We start from the raw sequence: 20,647 nt of genomic DNA, 5'->3' as shown, positions 1-20,647 counted from the left end.
TTTTCCATTCTTTCTGGGCCTGATCCAGTGGCCCTGAAAGAACAATGAAACACCATGAGGGTCAGTAGAAAGAGCATTCATAGCAGAAGGCTTCTTCTTTAGATTTCACATTTCAAAGCCAGAAACAGGAATCACTGGAGGAATATACTGAGACCCATTAATGTATAAGACAGACTTTTAGCAGATGGGAGAATAAAATCCATGCAAAAAGTAGAGCCATAGGAACTTGACATTATTTATATGTTACCCTTTAATACTTGACTGAATACATATTTCATTTATCCAATAATTCATACCAAATATTATACCAGAAGAAATCTAATTTACAATAGACTTACAGAGTTCCATATACATATTTATTGAACACTCCCTCCCCATTCCCATCTTGCCCCCAAAACATGAATTTGATGCACTTTCTGTTGTGCTAAACTGATTACTTAAACACTATCTTCATAAATGAAGAGGTAAATGATTACTGAGCCATTTGCATTAAGAAACTCTCTTCTTCTCTCTTCAGAGTGACTGCTGCCTAAAATATTCAGGTGTTTGAAGCAAAGTCTAAATCTTTTGCATTCTAGAGAATGTCTTGTTCAGTCTTTTTTAGATGCTTAACTCATTGGTAAACATATAATAGGTTTGCAGACATGAATGATTAATTACTTTTTAAAAATTAATTTCTATTGGAGTATAGTTGACTTGATTACTTTGTTGATGACTGGTATTTGATGGGTTTATTTTTAGAAAAGAAGGCAAGATCTGTGTGCCCACAGTCGGCAAATATCCATGACCCTCTATGCTCCATTAGAACATGTTCTGGGCTCTTTTTCTAGGAATGATGAGGAATTTGAATGGATTGATCTGTTCTCTAGCTAGTCCTTCTGGTGACCAGTGTGGTCCACTTCCCCCCAAGGTGGGGGAATGTCAGAGTTTATCCACAGTTACCTCCCTGTATGCAATTTTCTTCTAGCCAGATGGCTCATTTCAACATTGAATTCAAAATAAAGTTAGGGAAAGCCTGTATGGATAAAAGCACATGAAATGTGGGTGACTCCTAGCTTGTCCATAAGGATTGAGGTATAGTAGAAAGGATACTCCCTTAGAGTGTGGGTTCAAATCCCGCCATTACTGTTTACTAGCTCTGCAACACTGGGCAAGTCACTTAACTTCTCTGGTCTCTTGTCCCTATACCTTTAAAATGGTATCAACAATATCTGCAGCATACAGTTGTCATGAAATTAGATGAATATGTGCCACTGGTGAGAGGAAGACTTTGGTGAGTGATTTAGTGGATCAGCACAAAAGTTAACTCAAAATATACAAAACGTATAAACTTACAAACATGTCATTGTAATTGGAGCAACTACAGCAGAACTGTAATTAATAGGCAATATAGTATTTCTTTGGGTTCAAGAGGATCTCAATTCCAATGACAGATTGTTTTCATAATAAAGATGTCAGGATGTCTTGAATGGGATTGGTTCAGCTAAGCCCAGATCAGATGAAGAAAAGGGACCAGTTAAGATCATTATCTTTACTACTTGCCCTGGAATGTGTTTCTCACATACGTATTTAGATGAACACATAGTTGTCATAACATACTCCCACGAGTACCTGCATACCCAAGTGACCTCGTTTGCCCTTACCCCAGAGCTCTTTTCCTCCATATATTTTCAAATGACGAGGCTCAATGCAGACTTCCCCCTTCTCAAACATTTAGAGCACTTCCTGCCAGAGTTCTCTTTTCTACCAAGTGATTTAGTGCTTTACTCTTGTGCCCAGACACTCTGACATTTGTGTGCAGCGCTTTGTCTGGAATTTCGGGAGGCTGGAGAAAGGAGATGGCCCCAGAGTTGGGGCGAGAGACAGGAAGAATGGCAGCCTGCTCGTGTGGAGTTTTGCCTTCCAGAGCTTTTCCTCTATTTCCTTTGCTCCTTTAGCATCGAGACTGTTCGCTTGCAGACCCAGTGTGACAGATTGTCCCCATGCATCCTACCCTTGCCCTGATGACGGTGTGTGGCTTTGCTCCTAGCAGTCCCTTTAGTTTGACAGACCTACTCAGAGAAAAGGGGAGAGGTTAGAGTTGGAAGGAGGAGGGGAGGGGGCTCGGGGGTACCCAGAGCAGAAGTCAGCAAGCAGCCCCTCATGGGACACCAGACCCTTTTAGAAGAAGCACCTCCACGGAGATTTGGTTAATAAAGATACCCGCACACACCCCTGCCTTTTCTAAAACGTTAGCAGTTGCTGCTTTATCCTCTTTCACAGGATCAGGGTCAATATGCAGAGGTTGGTGAGGCCTCTCATTTGACCATCGATTCTCCTTCTGGGCTCATTGCTAAAATAAATGCTTCAATGTTTGTCTTCATCTGTTTCACAATTGGAAAGTATGGAGTAAATACTCATTGGTTTCCTTTTTTTATTAACTTTATTTAAAAAAAGAAGGGAAAAAAAAAACACACCTATAAACTTTGTTTCCTAGAGCCGATGGCCCTGTAGCTGTGAATTCCGGAATCACATTCCCCAGCCCTCCCCCGCGGTGGGAGGGAGGGAGAGTTAAGCCTCCCCTTTGTCTGCCACGTTGGTTTCCAGTGCTGTGCCTTGACCACTTAGCGCTCTCTCTGAATAGCTATAGGTCGGGAGTAGTGGGCAGGAGCGGCAGAGAAGAGTTGGCGTGAGAACGGAACAGCACCACAGAATAGAAGGCGAGAGGGAAAGAAAGCATCTCGGAGGAAGAGAATACTGCCGCCTGGTACCCCTAGCAGAGATATCCGGCCTTTTGTGCCCACACCACTCGCCCGCCGAAGAATTGCAGGCTTCAGTGGTGACGAGCTCAGGCAATGATGGGAGAGAGTGGGCCCCTTCTGGGAGAAATGATTTCAAGCACAGGAAAGTCAAGATATTCTAAGACGTCATAGGAGACCTGCGGATGAACCTGGGGGGATGGGACCACGTGGACTGAGAACAGATTAGCCCATTTCTAATGATGGTAAAGTGTTGAAGTGGCGCCACCCCCACAAGTGGGTATTAACCCTAGGTTTCAAGAAACCTAGGGCAAGGATAAAAGAAGCTAACTTCAGTGCCTTAAAACCAAAATTGGCTTACTCGTTTGTGGGAGCTGTAGCTGGTTTTCTCAGGGGCAGAAAGTACACTAAATTCAGTTACATAAGATCTGAGTTCAAGTTCCCACTTCATTTTACTTGGTACTAACTAAGAACTGAGAAAGTTACTTAATTGCTTTTTAATCTGCCTTATAGATTGTTGTTAAAAATAAGCAAGTAGTAAGTGCTTATTATGAAAATTATGAATGATTTGATTCAAATACACATGAAATTATAAATTGGAGATCTTGGCTTCAATTCCCATATAAGCTCACTACCATTGTATCAAGGTTTGGGGGCAAACCCAGTCAGTTTTCTGGCATTCATGGACATTATCTTTTTCCAATATACTTTACCTTACTCTAAACACATTGATATAAACAGAATCACTACCTGCATATTGAACCACTGTTAGAGTCTGATACTGATCACTGAGCTACAGTAACTTTTAATGTACAGTAATACAGTAAACTTTTAATATATTTATAAAATTATGACTTTGCCTAATAAATTAAATAGTTTGATTAATTATGATTGGATGATGCTATAATTGGATCTTAGTGTTTTAGGAAGTTTGGGGAGGAGAAAGAAAAAAGAGAAATGAGGAAATGGTTAATGAAACAGAAGAGCCCATATTATGATTAAGAAAATTTAATCTTTTGAGAGTTTTGGATTATTTCCAATTTTTTTCCATCTCAAGAGGCACGGAGATGTGCTCCATTTGCTAGAACAGTTAGGGAAACATTCACCATCATGCCTCCTCTCTCACAGAGGACCATGCCTTGCCTGAGGTAGACTTTGAAGATGTCCTGAAAAAGAGGGGAAGAATGTTTTCACGTGAGATAAGGTATGCCAGGCCTGTGGGACAAGGTGGAGGAAGGCAGAGAGCAAAAATGAGAAGAACCCCACCAAAATTACTGTTTTTAAAAACTGCTGATGAGATAAAATGAAACAACAGAGAAGCTATTTGAGAACTTTGGCCTACTATAAATGTAAATTGAGGATAACTCAGTAAGCGATTAGAATAATAGCTTAAATTTTACATTAAAAATCCAAAAAATCTTACAAGTGCATACATAAAATAATCATTCTTATAAAAGAATTTAATGGTAGTTACTCTGTGTGAGCCTGCAGAGTGCTCAAAACTTGAGATATGCTTAGATTATCCTGCCAGAAATCTTTTTTAAGGTATCTCTTCATACACACACACACACATACACACACACACACACACACATACACACACACACACACACAATACTCACTAATTCACACTCACAGCTTCCCCAACTAGTAACAACCTAGGAAAGAATTTGATTGCCCCTTCAAACCATCAGAGAGTCATGTGAAATCAACTCTCGGGGCAGAAAATGGGTGATCACGTGTTAGCTGACACAGTTGGTGCCTAGCCATTCTGTGGCTTTTTCCCTTCACCTTTTGTGATGCCCTGATTTAATTTGGTGCCAAGTTCTTGTAACATGTATAAAATCCCATTGCCGGGTGGGAGAGGGTTGGGGAGTGAAAAAGGAAATGCTCTTCCCATTACCTTCCACTGGACAATTCCATGAACCGATTTCCTGAAAATCTCCTTCTGTTTGCCTTCCCTAGGAATGGCGGCCCTAGATAGTAAGGCGTCAGGAAAGATGGGGATGCGAGCTGTAGTCTATTACATGACTACGACCATCATTGCCGTGGTGATTGGCATAATCATTGTTATCATCATCCATCCTGGGAAGGGCACAAAGGAAAACATGCACAGAGAAGGCAAAATTGTACAGGTGACAGCTGCAGACGCCTTCCTGGACTTGATCAGGTACGTCCTTGCAAGCCCATCCTTTTGGGTATATTTTGGCCACCTCTCCTCTTTTGGGGGGAGCTGATCAAACCCTAGAAGAGGTATCCAACTGAACCAATCCTGCTGGGCTTGAAATGAAGATCACATCTAACAGAAATGGAAGTAAGGATCCATTTTATGATCTCATGTGAAAGAGATAAAAAGAGCAAGGAAAAGATAAAGATTTAGGAGCCCTGCTTTTAGGATTCAGAACTGAGCACTCATTCCTCTTAACTATGCAGCTCATCAGAATATTAATATCAATAGTTCTTTTGTGTGTATGATTTTTTACTGAAGTATATTGCTATGTAATTACATAAGTTACAGATGTACAACATAGAAATTCAAAATTTTTATGGGTTATACTCCACTTATGAAATATTGGCTTTATTCCCTGTGCTGTACAATATATCCTTGTAGCTTAATTTATACCTAGTAGTTTGTACTGCTTACTCTTCTACCCTTATATTGCCCTTTCCCCCTTCCCTCTCCCCACTGATAACCATAGTTCTCTGTATCTGTGAGTGTGCTTTTTTTGTTATACTCACTAGTTTGCTGTGCTTCTTAGATTCCATGTATATAAGTGATAATAATATAGTATTTGTCTCTTTCTGACTTATACCACTTAGCATAATGCCTTTCAATAATTCTTGACCTACTTTTCTCAAGTCTTACTCTTTGAGGCTATTTTTTCCCCGAAATATAGTCTGTTCATTGGACTCTTCTAATTTGGAACTTGTGATCTGTATCACCATCTATTATACACAACAATTTATTTCCAGAAGGGACCTTAGAGGTCATCTGATCTCACCTGTCCTAAGATTTTCCTTTTGTACTATCTATGAAGAAAGGATTTGGCAAATCAATAATAAAAGATTAAAGGATGACTTCTTTAGCATTGTTTTTATATACAAACCATACAGTGATTACAAATTAGTTTTATCTATTACTTGAAACAGACCCAATGATATAGTCTGTTTTACACAGAACTGAGAAGTAAGCCCAAATTTGATTCTGGCACCTCCCTGCCTGCTTTCTATCCACATTTGCTTTTGCATGGGTCAGGTCCTGGAGGGAAGCATGTTGCAGGCTCAAAAGGATCACTGAACAGGGCTTGCAAAGGTGCGGGCAGGGTTAAGGGAACCTACAAGTGATGGTGAGACACTCGGGGACTATCAGCAATAGGAAATTGTTTTGTTACCACCTGTTGCTTTGAAGTCAGGAAGGGAGCTATTCCTAGAACTCAGGATGAGCTGTAGCCTTGGGATAGGCCACCAAGGACAGGGGCTGGAGCTCTGATTTGGAGGAAGGGAGCTATTGCCCAACCTGCCAAGAGAGAGAGCTGGAAGAACCTATACATCCACGTCTCTCTCCCACTGCTCTCTGCAATCTGTCAGCACCTCCCACTGGACAAACCCAACAGGAAGCCAGAAGGCAAAGGGGCAGCCTTGCAGGCACAGAGCAGGATGGAGGGTAGATGGAGAAGGGCAAGTGGAAGATACCCTAGCACAGACCTCGAGTTGTCCCACCTGCTCAGCAGTCCAGCCAGCAGCCCATCCAGGCTGTCTTCCCAAACCTAGCTCTTTCCTCCTTACTTCCCAATCGACCTACTTGCAGAGTGGCTGGCTTGCCAGTCCTAGATGTCTACTCTAGGATCCCCCCACTGACCATTTGAAAGCAGCTCCTCCTAGCAACTCAGTCTCCCATAACATCTCAAGGAATGGGTCCAGTAGGTTCATGAGTGAGTTGGGCAACAAAGGACCTCTTTAGCAGCACCTCTCAATACCTACCACGAGTGACTTTGTAGCATCTATGTGTAAGCACTATACAGCCCCCTCTTGAAAGCCTTTTCCAGGGAGTTAATGGCAATTATCTGAAGGTAATAAGCCATTCTGTTTCAGTTCATACCAAGTTGGCACCTGATGACAGTGATTTTATTTAGTTCCTACTAAATTAATTAAAGTTAATTTAAAGTTAATTAAAGCTTTTCATCATTTATTTTCAGGGATTTTACCTCCAGGTAGTTTGGATTGGGAGTATTTTATTATATTCTCTTTATGTATAATTTCTACTCCTTGTTTAAAGAGTTGGGATCTTGTTATTCTCTGGTGCTTTTCTGCCCCTCCTTGCCCCAGTGACAAGTATAAGACTCACCTGTCCTCCCCCATACACCTGGTTTGAGCATTTATCTTGGAATCTCCTAAACATTTACCTCAGGGTTCATAGAAACAGACCCAGAGAGCATAGATGGGAAGAACAAAGAAACAGGATGGTCTAGGCAGTAAGAAGAGACAAGAGTTTATAGCCTTAACATATGATCGATGACTTACAGTTGCTGGAATCTCAGACTCTGACCAGCTGCCCACGTCCTGTCTCCTCCACAGGCTTCCATCTTGGAGCCCTGGTGATAGTTAAACACATCTCCTCTCTAACAGATGAGTAGAATGGGACCTGCATGGATGCCACGAGTCACCCAAGGTCACACAGCTGGTTAGAAATTCCCCAGTGAGAATGCTGACTCTTATTCCTTCCCCATCACGAGCACAGACACTGGTCTGAGGAAATGACAAATCCTGCCACCTGGGCCCCAGCTTCAAGTTCTGTGAGCCATCTCCCTGTTGGTTACCAAAGGGCTAGAAGCTCTAACCATTCAGAGTCGTTATCTCATCCCCCAGCGTTCTTTGGGAGGACTTTGTGAAGAAGAAAATTCCACAAATTCTGAATCAAATGACATTTGATTCAGAACATTTGGTCCCTAAATACCCAGCGTGATACTGAAATGACCCCTATTGAATGACCCCTATTGACCCCCCAGTCAACCAGAATGTTTATGCTAAAAGGCATTTCCATTTTCACTTGGGTTCTTCTTGGCAGCAAGGTTTGATGTCTGAATTTTAAAAATTCATTTGTCTGACAAAAGGACGGATGAATTGAATTTGGGTCTTAAACTGAAAAATATGAACTACATGGACCACACTTAGGGATGACCTATGTCCCATTTCAAAACTATCTACCAAAATCTTTCTCTTTTTCCATTTGCTGCTTAGTTGGATGCAATCTTTACCTTACACACAATGAAAAGGTATTTAAGGAACTAATTTATTATTTGGAAAATTTCAAGTGATCATTATTTTCTTTGCAGGAATATGTTCCCTCCAAATCTGGTAGAAGCTTGCTTTAAACAGGTAAATACTCTACAGCCATGAATTCCCCCTTGAAATTCCTCTTTGGCAAACACAGTGTGGCTGTCTTTTTAATTGAATTTACTTTTTTTTCCTGTTTCCCTGCAATAAGAAACACTTCCTTTGCCAACTAGATGGAAAGCACTAGAGTTTTCTGGGGAATTGGGAGGGGAGGGAGGGGTCTTCCCTTGTATTGAAGGCTTATTAGTTTCCAGACACTATATGTCTTGCATACAAATGGCTCATTAAGTCTCTGTTAATTGTTAAGAAGGCTAATCAGGAGACTTTCTCCCTTCCTCCCTGTCCCATACACAAAAGCTCACCAAGCACACAAACTCCAGTATAAGATATATTTACAACTTGCTTCAAAGATTAGGGAGATTATTCAAGTTTCTGGGTTTGATTTTAAAAGTCAGTGGGTTGTGTTTTTTAAAAGTCTGTTAAGGGCCTTATGGATTCTAAAGGAGGAACCATGTCAGAAAGGATAGCCACCATCACGTATTGAATGTCTGCTCAGTGCCAAGCACTAATGTTATATTTGCTCCCCACATAAATATGTTGAGTATGATTGTCTTCATTTCATCATTGAGGCAACTCTTCTATGATCATTCAGAGGGGTCATGTAACAGGCATACGATTTCACAAGTAGTAAATGCCAGACCCAGAATTCAAACCTATTGTGCTGATTCCAAATTCTGTCATCTTTCTGCTTCTACATTCTGTTCCCTTTCCTGGAAAGTGGTATCCAAGCTGATGCGACACTTCCCAGGAGGCCGTAGTGAGCTCCAGTTCCTTTTCGCACCAAATCCAAGCAACCCTTGGCTCTCTGTGTTGAACACACAAATACATTTTACTATTAGAGGATAAAATGAGTAAAGCTCATTCTAACCTCAATTGAATAAAAAAAAAAAAGCTTTGTTACCCAAAATATTAAGAGGGAAACAATTAGACATTATAGTTGTTAAATAGTAGTTCCCAAACATTTCCCCAGATGGTGTCACTTTACCCTAACCCTTGTGCTTGGGATCTGTAAAATAAACAAAACCAAACCCTGACCTCATGGAAGACCAAGTTTTCCATTCTTCACTTTTTTCCCCTTTTAAAATTTGTATTGACCATTTTTAATAGTCAAGTTTGCACTAACTGCAAAATTCAAACAGAATTCTTTCTTTAAAAAAAAAAAAGGCTGACAAGCCAAAATCTAACTCTTTTTATTCAAAACAACTGTAACCATAAATAATAATCCCCTTTCAATCCATCCAGCCAACCCCAGCACCATGGGGCTGATTCTTCCAGTTAGTCAGCTGGCACTGGACAAATTAAAAAACGTTGATTTCTAGCAGCACTAGGAAAAGTGCTGACTCACGCAGATTTATTGTATTCAATATTTGGTTTTGGATAGCACTTACACGATTTTAAAGGAGAAGCAAATGTATCTTCCCAGATCTATTTGTCTTAAATCAGAATGCAAGTGAGGTTGCAATTTCTGTGTAGGCTGCAAACTGTGTCTTAGGGGAAAGAGTTGGAGGTGTAGGAAAAGCTAGTTGGATTGAAAATTCACCCTAGACAGTCTAAAATTGGGGTGCACTAAAATGCATAAGCACCCCAGTTGAACAGAGATTTGACTGAAATAGGAGACAGAAGGGGGCCAGTTTCTTTGTTAAAATTACACTGCAATGCCACTGATTGTTTAGGGCTATGTCTGCAGTATTGACAGCTAGCCATGTCCTTGTTTGGAAATTATAGTTTCCCACTGGACAAAAAAAGTCTCCCATACTTTACCAATACTCTTAGTAAAGTGATGGCCAAGCATTCCATGTACAGCTGTGCTTTCTTCCCCTAGACTCTAGATCCAGTCAACATCCATAGATGCTGAAAGTATCCATAGAAACTTTCTTTGGTGCTTCAGTACCATCAACGTGAAGGCCAGAAATTCTGTTCTTATTAAAATCATAAAGACATGGGCTTGTTTCAAATGGCCACAGTAATACACTCAGCATCTTCTGTCTGGGGCATCTATGCAGAAATTTTGGCATAAAGACCATCTCCCTTTTTTTCTTTTAAGATTTATTTATTTATTTATGGTTTCCTGGATCTTCATTGCTGCTCACAAGCTTTCTCTAGTTGCAGCGAGCAGGAACTACTTTCTGGTTGCAACACGCAGGCTCAGTAGTTGTGGCACACTGGCTTATTTGCCCCACAGCATGTGACATCCTCCTGGACCAGAGATTGAACCTATGTTCCCTGCATTGGCAGGGGGATTCCTAATCACTGGGCAAACAGGGAAGCCTCACAATCATTTCCTGAGTAAGAGGAGAAACTCCTCTATAGACTTGAGAAGTGGGTTGTCGTCCTCACCAATCAAGCACCTCTTCTTAAGAACTGATACAATCAGGAATACCTGGAGGAATGTTGTTTGGGGAGATTAGAATTTTTAATTCTCACCAAAATCTCCAACTAAGTCTAGTCCCAGAAGAGCTTTATATGTGAATACCATTAGCCAACATTAAAATCTGTTTTAATTTACCAGATGATCTCATATATTCTGTTTAATTTGATCATTACAACAACCTGTGAGGAAGAGCCAGCCCAGTGACCCCTGTTTTGCTATGGATATGACCAAAGGGAGGTTAGGTGATTTGCCAATGATCCCATAACATGAACCCGTAGAGGATACAAGGATCATTGTGAATATCTTTTAATTTTTAAAACACCTATCACAGTCATTTTATTAGGGTTTCAGAAACATGCATATGTTTACTCTAACATCCTCAATCTCTTTCCTGTTATGATTTGCTGTATATTTAAGTGTGTGTGTGTGTGTGTGTGTGTGTGTGTGTGTGTGTCTGTACTGAGGAAGTAGTAGAGGTTTGTCACAGATTAGATAGATGAAAGATACAGATGGACAGATATATTCTATAACACAGTTCTCTGAATTCAGGATAATGTATGTCATTACAGAAAATGCAAGCAGAAAGTACAAAGAAGAAAAGAAAAATCGTCTTTCATCACTGTTGTGTCTTTTCTTTTTAAGTTTAAAACCAACTATGAGAAGAGGAGCTTTAAAGTGCCCATCCAGCCCAATGAAACACTCGTGGGCGCTGTGATAAACAATGTGTCAGAGGCCATGGAGACTCTGACGAGGATCACAGAAGAGTTAGTCCCAGTCCCAGGGTCTGTGAATGGGGTCAATGCCCTGGGACTAGTTGTCTTCTCCATGTGCTTTGGATTTGTGATTGGAAACATGAAGGAGCAGGGCCAGGCCCTGCGAGAGTTCTTTGATTCTCTCAACGAAGCCATCATGAGACTGGTAGCAGTGATCATGTGGTATGTATTTCCATTTGCTCTGTATGCTCTATAGAAGATGCTTATTGCCATCAACTTGTGTTCTGTTCTGAGGAAGATGCCACCAGGCAGGATGGCCAATTGCAAAGATTTCATCCGGGTAAGCATTAGAAAATCAGTGACTTTCTGGGCTGGTAGTAGCCTTGAACATATCTGTGAACCTCTCTTCATTAGTTTGCTTCCTTGGTTTTGAAAGGCGTCAACTCCTTTACTCCAGTGCTGATGGCATCCCATTGCTCACTCCTCTTTTATAACTAATTAACTATTCATTCAATACGTATTTTTTTATTATCTCCTGTATACCAAGCATTTAATGCCAGGCACTATGGATATAGCACTGAGGAAAACAGACAAGGATGTCCTAGATCTTACTTTTTTTTTTATTCTTTTCCATTATAGTTTATTATAAGATATTGCATATAGTTTCTTGAGCTATAGAGTGGGACTTTGGATCTTATATTCTTAAACAAATCAACCATATGCTTGAGTCATAAGCGCTATGGAGAAAAAATAAAACATGAGATTTTATTTTATATAATATCATGTGGTATAATAAAAAAAAATAACTGAGGAGGAGGCTTAAAATTTGCCTTGGTTGGGATAGAAAGGCCTCTGAAGAGATGGATGACATTTTTTGCTGAGATCTGAGACCAGGAGAAGCTAGGTATACAAAGTAGTGAGAATCACATTCCCAGGAGAGGGAAAAGCAGAGGCCCCTGAACCATCAGAAAAAGTGAGCTTTCCTCTCCTCCACTTCAGTCCTAAGAAGGAAGTGTAAATGGCCCTTCTGCAGCTAGTGTGAGAGACTCATGGGAAGTGTTATAGAAAGCCAAGCCACAATTTATAAGAAAACTTCCTTCAAAGAAAGTTGAGAGCAGGAGACAAAGGAAAAGACTAAATCCACAGAGGAACACTGACCTTGGAAAAGTAAACTCTCCCCAGCAGGGAAGAACCCAGTGACTGGTTTAAACCTCCTGTGAGGGTTGCTTTTCTTTTATCCTTTATTTTTAATCCAGACTCCCTCTTGGCACCTGAGGCAGGAAGGCATCCATTTCTAAGAAAAGCACTCACCAACATGATTAAAAATATCCTTGGTCTTTATTGCCACCGAAGCCCAGAGAATCCATTTTTCAGGAGTTTGTACAAGATGGATATGAAGTCGGAAACACAAAGATGATCAGAGTGCGGTCTCCACAGGCGTCCCTGTTGAAATGCCGGGGGCCCTCTTTGGAAACCTTGGCAGGACTGAAAGTGGACATTTATCTTCATATTATTAAAATGCCTCTACCTTTCACCTCTTTTATGAAAGAAGTCTATTCAAGGCTGCTGAATGAACCTCACATGTAGCTTTTCTAGCTGTACATTTTGCCTGCACATTCAACATTGAGTTATTACATTTCTGAAAACAGGTACTCTTATACTTTCCTGGCCTGTGTTTTTAAAGGGCTTTTAAAAGAACCATTGTATTTTTCAATGTGAAAGAAGTCCTCCACAGTTCCCAACAGACCCTTCTCCTGAAGGGTGATCGACTTCTCTGTTTATGGTAATGGGAGTTGGGTTGTAGTTTACAGCATACTTCAGACAAAGAGAGTTGAAAGCCAGGCAGCACAGCCTTGATTCAATGTATACAATCCATTTCATGTCTCCGATGTTAATTCTTGCTCAGATGTAGAGCAAGGTCTAGAAGAAGGAATGCAAATAGCAGTAGCAGCCTGTGGATAATAATTGCTTAAGTAAAGCACTTATAACCTGATTGTGGAAGTACATACATGCATGTTATTAGCTTTGATAGCTGTGAATTTATTTTATGATTGCCTTCTACTCATCGCAAATGGTGTTAGTTTTTCATTTGCACTGTAACATATAATTTCCTCTTATAGTACATTTATTTAAGTAAAAAAAATTAATACTAAGTATGTAATATTGTAACAAGGTTGTAATATAGGAAAAACCAATAAAAGTGGTCCTTGATAAAGAGAGTTGACTGCAAATCTAAAACACTGAAATGGCATGCTATACATCTTGCTTTAGCTTGGAAATCAGTCTCTGATGTGGGAAATGCTGCCCCCCCTGCCCCACCCAGATGTCTGGAAATTGGTTCAGTGGATTCTGACTGTTCAGGGTATTTAGTAGGAGGTGGTGGGGAGGGCTCAGAGAGTGGATGGCATCTGAGCACCCCCAAAGTGACCGAGGTATTTAGGGAAAAAAGGAGGTAAGTAACAAAACCTCTGAACCTACCATTTTTCTTGGTTTTGGAGAAAATAAAAACTGTGACCTAAAGAAATTCTGAGTGAAAGGAAAGCCTAAAGTACTATTTATATTTAAATTTATATTTTAAAAAAGGAAAGAAAGAAGTTCATAATTTCTGCAAGCCCTCATAGTATCCTGGGCAGAAAAGTTGGGAAATCAACTCTCGTTGACTTTTTCTTATCACTTGGTAATTTCTGTGAAACAGTTTGTTGGAAATCAGACTTCCAACTGTGCATGTGTTGCTTCTACATAGGTACGCCCCTCTGGGCATACTCTTCCTGATTGCAGGGAAAATTGTTGAGATGGAAGACATGGGGGTGATTGGGGGACAGCTGGCCATGTACACAGTGACAGTCATCGTGGGCTTGCTCATCCATGCCGTCATTGTCCTACCCCTCCTCTACTTCCTGGTAACGCGGAAAAACCCCTGGATTTTCATCGGAGGGTTGCTGCAAGCACTCATCACAGCTCTGGGAACTTCCTCCAGGTATAGATATATCCATGGCTTATTCCTATCAGAAAATATATTTCAAACCTTACTTTGAACCAGAACCTTCAGATTGGAGTGACAGGGTGCATTTTTTCCATGTTTTAAACATCCAGACACATGCATTGGCTTTTTGACTCTGATGCTAACCAGACTGATTTGGGATTTAGGGAGTGGCTGGCTATACACACTTGTAGGGGAAAAATAGAAATCAACTGTCCTTTCCTGCCCACTCTCATCTGTCTTGTCCAGCTGCCATTTACCTGAGATGCCAGAGCATCGGCACTTGCTCTTCTTGCGGGGATTGGGGAATAATCACAAGCAATGCCTCATGGAGGAGCCTAGAAGCAGGAGAGCTGTCAAATGATGCAGTGAGGGGACCCACTGTTCCTAATCCTGCTCCCCTATTTATAATAGTGCTGACTTAGTTCCCTTTAATTTAGAATATGGGAGAGGAAGGAACTCTCTGTCCAAAGTACTAAAACAGACAAGCACAATAGTAGGACCAACTCCCTAAGGGTTGTTGCAAGAAGCAAATGAGGTAAGCCATGCTTCACATCGTCAGGATGGTCATCTGACATGTCCTGTTTTACTGTGCTCAGCTCCGCCACCCTGCCCATCACCTTCAAGTGCCTGGAGGAGAACAATGGCGTGGACAAACGCGTTACCAGATTCGTGCTCCCGGTAGGGGCCACCATCAACATGGATGGAACCGCCCTCTATGAGGCTTTGGCTGCCATTTTCATTGCTCAAGTTAACAACTTTGAACTGAACTTTGGACAGATTATTACAATCAGGTACAAGGAATATTCTACATGACATTTTCTTAAGAATGCCTTTAAATGATGAGCTAGTGATCAGGGCCACCTGGCTGAGGGTAACACCCAGGGATGACACAACCACAAGCTCTGGTCCCTTACTCTGTAGAACACTTGGTACTATACAAGGGGGACGATGTGAGGGAACCATGAACAGTCTCTTCCACAGACTTATTACTATATGAATACCACTTCATATCTACTCATAAAACATTTTCACATTATCACATAAGCCTATCAAATAGATATTTAACAAATTGAGTTCCAGGTGGGTTATGTGCCTTACAAATGAAATTCACATCGCCTCTGTAAAAAATATTGATAGTACTACAGAACTTTGTTCATAAATCATGTTGCTTTTGGATTCATAAATTTGATTTTTTTTTCCTGACCACAGTGGCCATACAAGTTCAGTAGTCCTTACAGTCCTCTGCTTGAATAGAGGAAGTATTAGAAATAAATTGTTATTTTAACTGTACAGTATTTTAGACCTTACAAAATACTTTCAGGTACATGAGGAAGTATTCTATAACATCTTAGGGGAAAGGCCAAAAGAACTTTTTGGCCAACCCAATATCTAGGTACAAGGTTCTGGATTTAGAAAAGGCTGTAATAGTAGGACCAACTCCTGAAGGGTTGTTGCAAGAAGCAAATGAGGTAAGCCATGCTTCACATATCAGGAGGCACATAATAGGCATTTGATAAGTATTAGTTAATATGCTTATTAACTCAGTGGGTTTTTTAACAATCTCATTTACAATTTTCTGAAGTGTGTCCTCTCATGTTAACTTGGCAAGTCAGACACCACCACTGTGCATGTTTTATAGGGTCTGCTCTCTATTTGGGGAGATTTAAACAAAGGTTTTCTGTTTGGGGACTTCCTCTAACAGCATCACAGCAACGGCTGCCAGTATTGGGGCAGCTGGGATTCCTCAGGCAGGCCTGGTCACCATGGTCATCGTGCTGACATCTGTGGGCCTGCCCACCGACGACATCACACTCATCATCGCAGTGGACTGGTTCCTGTGAGTACACTCGGACTGCATCATCCGGCTTGCCGTCGTGGGGGCCCCTCTGTCATCTTAGGACACCAGGCAGCCTGGCACCCCTGCCAAAGGGCTCCAGGAAGAGGGGCAGCTTGACCTGTAATTAAATTGTGCTCCTTGCCTGATCCCAGTGGCTATCTGGAGCCTGAGTCCCAGACTCTATGCACACTCACCCCCTTATCAGCCCACAGGGTACATCTGGCTGTTAACACTTCTCACTCCATAAAGCCATTTGGGGATTGGGAAACCCACTGTCTGCAAAGTCAACATAAATCAGCGAAGTCAGTTCTGAATTGCACAACATGTCCCCATGGCAGCCGGGACAGAAGTGTGGGCCTCCCAGGCTGGCTCAGACTTTCTCCTTGTGCTTCCCATTCCAATGGCGTAATACAGGGCGGATGTTCCCATCTGATCCCCACAGGGAGCGGGGCGGCCCTGAAGACAGTGGGAAGAGAGCTGGCGTCATTAAGTGGAATTGATTTTTGGCTCTGGGGAAAATTCCAAGAACAGTACCCTAGACCCTAACCTCTAGGGCGTATCCCTCGGCCCGTTTCCCCTCACCCTTTCGACTGACACGTTCCGCTCCTCTTCTTTCCCTTCCACTTACAGAATTTCTCCCCCGGATGCCCAGGTTGAAAGCCTAGAAGGACGCAGTAGGTGCTAGAGTCTACATAGAGGCTGTGAGCTAGATCTAATGACCGCGAAAAGCTCAGAGTGCTCAAGGCACTATAAGGTTGGGGGGGGGGGGGGGAGGGGAGGTAATTAACTGAAGCTTGAGATCCACAGTCACTTGGATCGTGGCCTGTGTCCTGCCCCTGTGTGATCCTGGGGGGTTACCCAGCCACCCTAGTTTCCTCTGTAAAATGAAGACAGCAATGTCTTCTACCTCCCAGTGGTGCTATGAGGATTAAATGCAGTGGTACGTAGGAAGCATTCGGCCCACTATCTGCCCCACAGTCCTACTCGACTCATGTGAAGACTTTTATAGCGTAAACCCATGTTTCTCAAAGGTTTTAGTCTTATAACCCCTTTACATTTAAAAAATTGAGGACTCCCAAAGCTCTTTTAATCTGTATGGGTCATATCTATCAATATTCATCATGTTAGAAAAACTTGGGCATTTTTAAAATGTTGAATACATTTAAAGATTACAATAATAAATTCATTACATGTTAACACATATAACGTTTTTCTGAAAAAATACCACCTTCCAAACCAAAAACTTAGGGGAAAGAATGACATCATTTTACATCTTTGCAGATCTCCTTAATATCTAGCTTAATACAAGACTAACTGCTTCTGCCTTCAATCTCTTTTGTTAACTTTTGTGTTATGTTGTAGTATTCTAGAAACTCCACTAGATAGACATTCATGAGAAGGTGAGATGGAAAGGGGCAAGTAATATCTTGGCATTATTATGAAAATTGTTTTTGCCTCAGGGACCTCCAGGGGTCTCTAGAGTCCAATTTGAGACCTTCTGGTAAAAGGAAGGAAAGAGAACCAAAGATTAATTTTAAATAGAAGGAGACAGGGAAGCAGAACTTAAGAGATGCCCCCAATGACTTAGCTGGCTAGTTAGAACATGAGCTGAAATCTCACGATGTTTACTGGAGCCTCGTTTTTCACGCCTCCCTGCTCTTCCCCAGGGACCGCCTTCGCACCACCACCAATGTGTTGGGAGACTCCCTGGGAGCCGGCATTGTTGAACACTTGTCGCGACATGAACTGAAGAACCGGGATGTCGAAATGGGTAACTCAGTGATTGAAGAGAATGAAATGAAGAAACCATATCAACTGATTTCCCAGGAAAGCGAAATTGAAAAATCCATGGACAGTGAGACCAAGATGTAGACTAACACAAAGAAATGCTTCCTTGAGCACCAGGTGTTTGAAAACCATTATACAATGTTTCCATCTCATTACAACTCATTCTCGCCAGAAGCCCCTTACCTCCCTTCTCCTCCCTGCCCTGACAGGATTGGGAAGTATTCATCCAAAATCAAGGGAGGATTTTGCAGTGGCCAAAATGTATAGTTTTCATCTGTCTTGAAATTTTTAAGTCATTTCATGTTAGTCTTATCTAATAAGGTACTGAGATCAAAAATAGTCCTGATCAGATCTTACAAGTTTCTGTGGCACACAATCCTGTAAATGTGATAGATCTTATAATTTAAAGACTCAAAACAAATACTAGGCTAAAATCATGGTTTTAAATCAACTTTCAGAGTGGAAAAATCCTTCAGAATACAATTCAGTTTTAGGATCAAAACAAAACAAATTGATCAGTAATGGGTTATTAGTTGGATATTAAGAGGGTTCCCCCCCCACTTCCTCCTATGATTTGTGTCCTTATTTTATTAGTAGCAGGGCAACATTAATACACACCTAGCACTGCTGTAAGGAGGCATGTAAAGAGAAATTTCCATGTGGCCGTGGGGAAGTTAGGAAGTCTTATCTCTAGGCCTCAGCGTTCCCATCTATGAAATGAGCAAGTTCCTTAGATGCCTTTATGATTGATTCCAGTCCAAACATCTGGTGGTACCGCGAAAGAGCATGTCCTCCAATTCCCCTCAGAATGTTCTGTAGCATGGATCATTCCATGGAGCATGGGACTTTCAAAGCAGACATTTATTGCGAATGAACGTTTCTAAATAGTGGGGGTGGGGGTGGCTGTGTGGTTTACCAGGTCCTGTGTCCAAAATGTCAGTTACACATCACCAGACTGGAGGCATTCCAGGAGTGGAATTGTGCGTGAAACTCTGCTTAGTTCTTCCCAAGAGCGGCCGTATTCCCTTCTTTCTTACCAAACTTAAGGGACTCTTCTGGGAAGGATGTCTCCCACCACTCCTCAACTGACAATAGACTTTTAGAAAATAAAAAGTAAGACTATCAATTAGCAAGGGTGCTTACCCATCTTACTTTGGAACACTAAAGAGCCAGCCAGGAAAGGATGGAGCATGGTTGACATTATAAACAGAGGATTTTAAAACACCAAGATCATAAGTCATCTTTAAGGAAGAGGTTTGTTTTTTTTTAAACCTGAAACACTTTCTCTTCGGTTCAAAAATCATTCCCTAAGGAAGTCTGCAGATTAAAATATAAGGTCACTTCTTATATTATTTTAAGCAAGTCAAATGAATGAGCTCTGTCTCTACTAGAGATCCCAGAGTCAGGTGGGTGGTCTCTTATTTGAAAAGGTTTTCGACTCTCCTCAAAAGTTCTTAGAATGAGTAAAACAAGATATTCCTTTGTGTTGGAACATCACTCACAAAATCATTCAAAATCTTAAGCTGGAGTGGTGTTTGATTTGATTGTGTTTGTGTCCATGAGAGAAATGGTAGAAGATGAATTGGTATGAAGCCATGTCAGCGTGGTTCCAAGAAAAAAAAAAACATTGGGGCATTAGTTTCAGGCAAGGCAGCTACCAGGTTTAGAGGAAATTAATGTTTTTTTTTTACCCTCTAAGGAAAATGCAGTCAAAGATGTGAAGTGGGAGCTGACAGACAATACCAACTGTGTTTGAGTTTCTGACTGAAAATGGTGAAGAATGGACTTAATCATGCTAACAGATTGAAAATCTAGACATACATCCTCTGATACACAATTAGAGATATTTTTATATAGATTGCAAGCATTACGTGTGTACAAAAGTTAACGTTAGGCTGTGGTGGAATAACCGTTTAATGTCAAGGTTCTATTTGGGAAATACACTACAAAACTTAATGTATTATCCATGGCTGTCATGACACCAGTAGAGCAAAAATTAATCATGTCAAATTAACTCTGTTACACAGTGTGATCTTTTTTAATACTAACCATCTCTTATGGAAAGCAGATCCTCTGAGATGACCCTCTCGCCAGCCCATCACAGGCTCTGCATATCACATGTACCCAGTGTGGACTGAGAAGCGTTACTTTGTAGATGTATTTTCAATAAAGAAAAAAAATTAGTTTTACATGATATCTTTGCATGTTGTTATTATTCTTCTCCCTGAAGGAAAATAAACTTTTCATTCAAGGAAGTATTTCAGTGAGGTCAGGGTAATGCTGGGAAGGATGCCTTGCAGTTTTTTGGTTTGTTTGTTATTTTTTTCCCTTTTTAGATTTTACTAGGTAAAATCTTGGAAGGTCCAGCTAGGGAACCCGAACACAAGAAAATCAGAAAGGACATACTCTCCCTGCCCAACTCCTAAAACCGAAGCTGAAAACAGGAGGAGGTGAGGGAAGCATTTTGCCTTAACAGCCTGCATTTACTTGTTCATTTCAGATTCAGATTTCTCCAATAGAGTGAATCATTTCCATGTTGGGATTAATTAGAAAAGTGTAATGCCACCAGTGGTTCTTCTAAAAAAAAGTAATTTCCTGTCTGACCTTCAAATTAGGTAGATTTATCTATGTGATGACTGCTGCCATTTGTGAAAAGAGCTGAATAAGATCTCAAGGGATATTTCAGAAACAGCCAGTGTGCCAGTGAACCATTCTATTCATAAAGTATGAATTATGAGTAACCACTCTTTTTTTTCCTGTCATGCTTTTTAATAAAGAACTGAGAGGCAGTACCATGGAATGCCCATATTCAAGTTGTGTCAG

The 20,647-nt window shown here is 41.0% G+C and overlaps 1 protein-coding gene across 2 annotated transcripts in view; it reads left to right on the top strand.

Annotated features, from left to right (window-relative positions):
- SLC1A3 (solute carrier family 1 member 3) overlaps window positions 1-20,018 on the top strand; it is a 79,220-nt gene extending 59,202 nt beyond the window's left edge. For both annotated transcript variants that reach the window (XM_043887200.1, XM_043887201.1), the window contains 7 exons: window positions 4,704-4,908; window positions 8,072-8,114; window positions 11,146-11,438; window positions 13,960-14,193; window positions 14,796-14,990; window positions 15,902-16,036; window positions 17,704-20,018. In XM_043887200.1, coding sequence (XP_043743135.1) covers window positions 4,704-4,908; window positions 8,072-8,114; window positions 11,146-11,438; window positions 13,960-14,193; window positions 14,796-14,990; window positions 15,902-16,036; window positions 17,704-17,908 — 1,310 coding nt within the window. In that variant the 3' untranslated portion in view covers window positions 17,909-20,018. The remainder of the gene's footprint in view (window positions 1-4,703; window positions 4,909-8,071; window positions 8,115-11,145; window positions 11,439-13,959; window positions 14,194-14,795; window positions 14,991-15,901; window positions 16,037-17,703) is intronic.
- The last annotated feature ends 629 nt before the right edge of the window (window positions 20,019-20,647 follow it).

The sequence above is a fragment of the Cervus elaphus genome, chromosome 25 (assembly GCF_910594005.1).
Source record: "Cervus elaphus chromosome 25, mCerEla1.1, whole genome shotgun sequence".
Lineage (NCBI taxonomy): Eukaryota > Metazoa > Chordata > Mammalia > Artiodactyla > Cervidae > Cervus > Cervus elaphus.
This window is presented reverse-complemented; position numbering and strand designations above follow the sequence as displayed.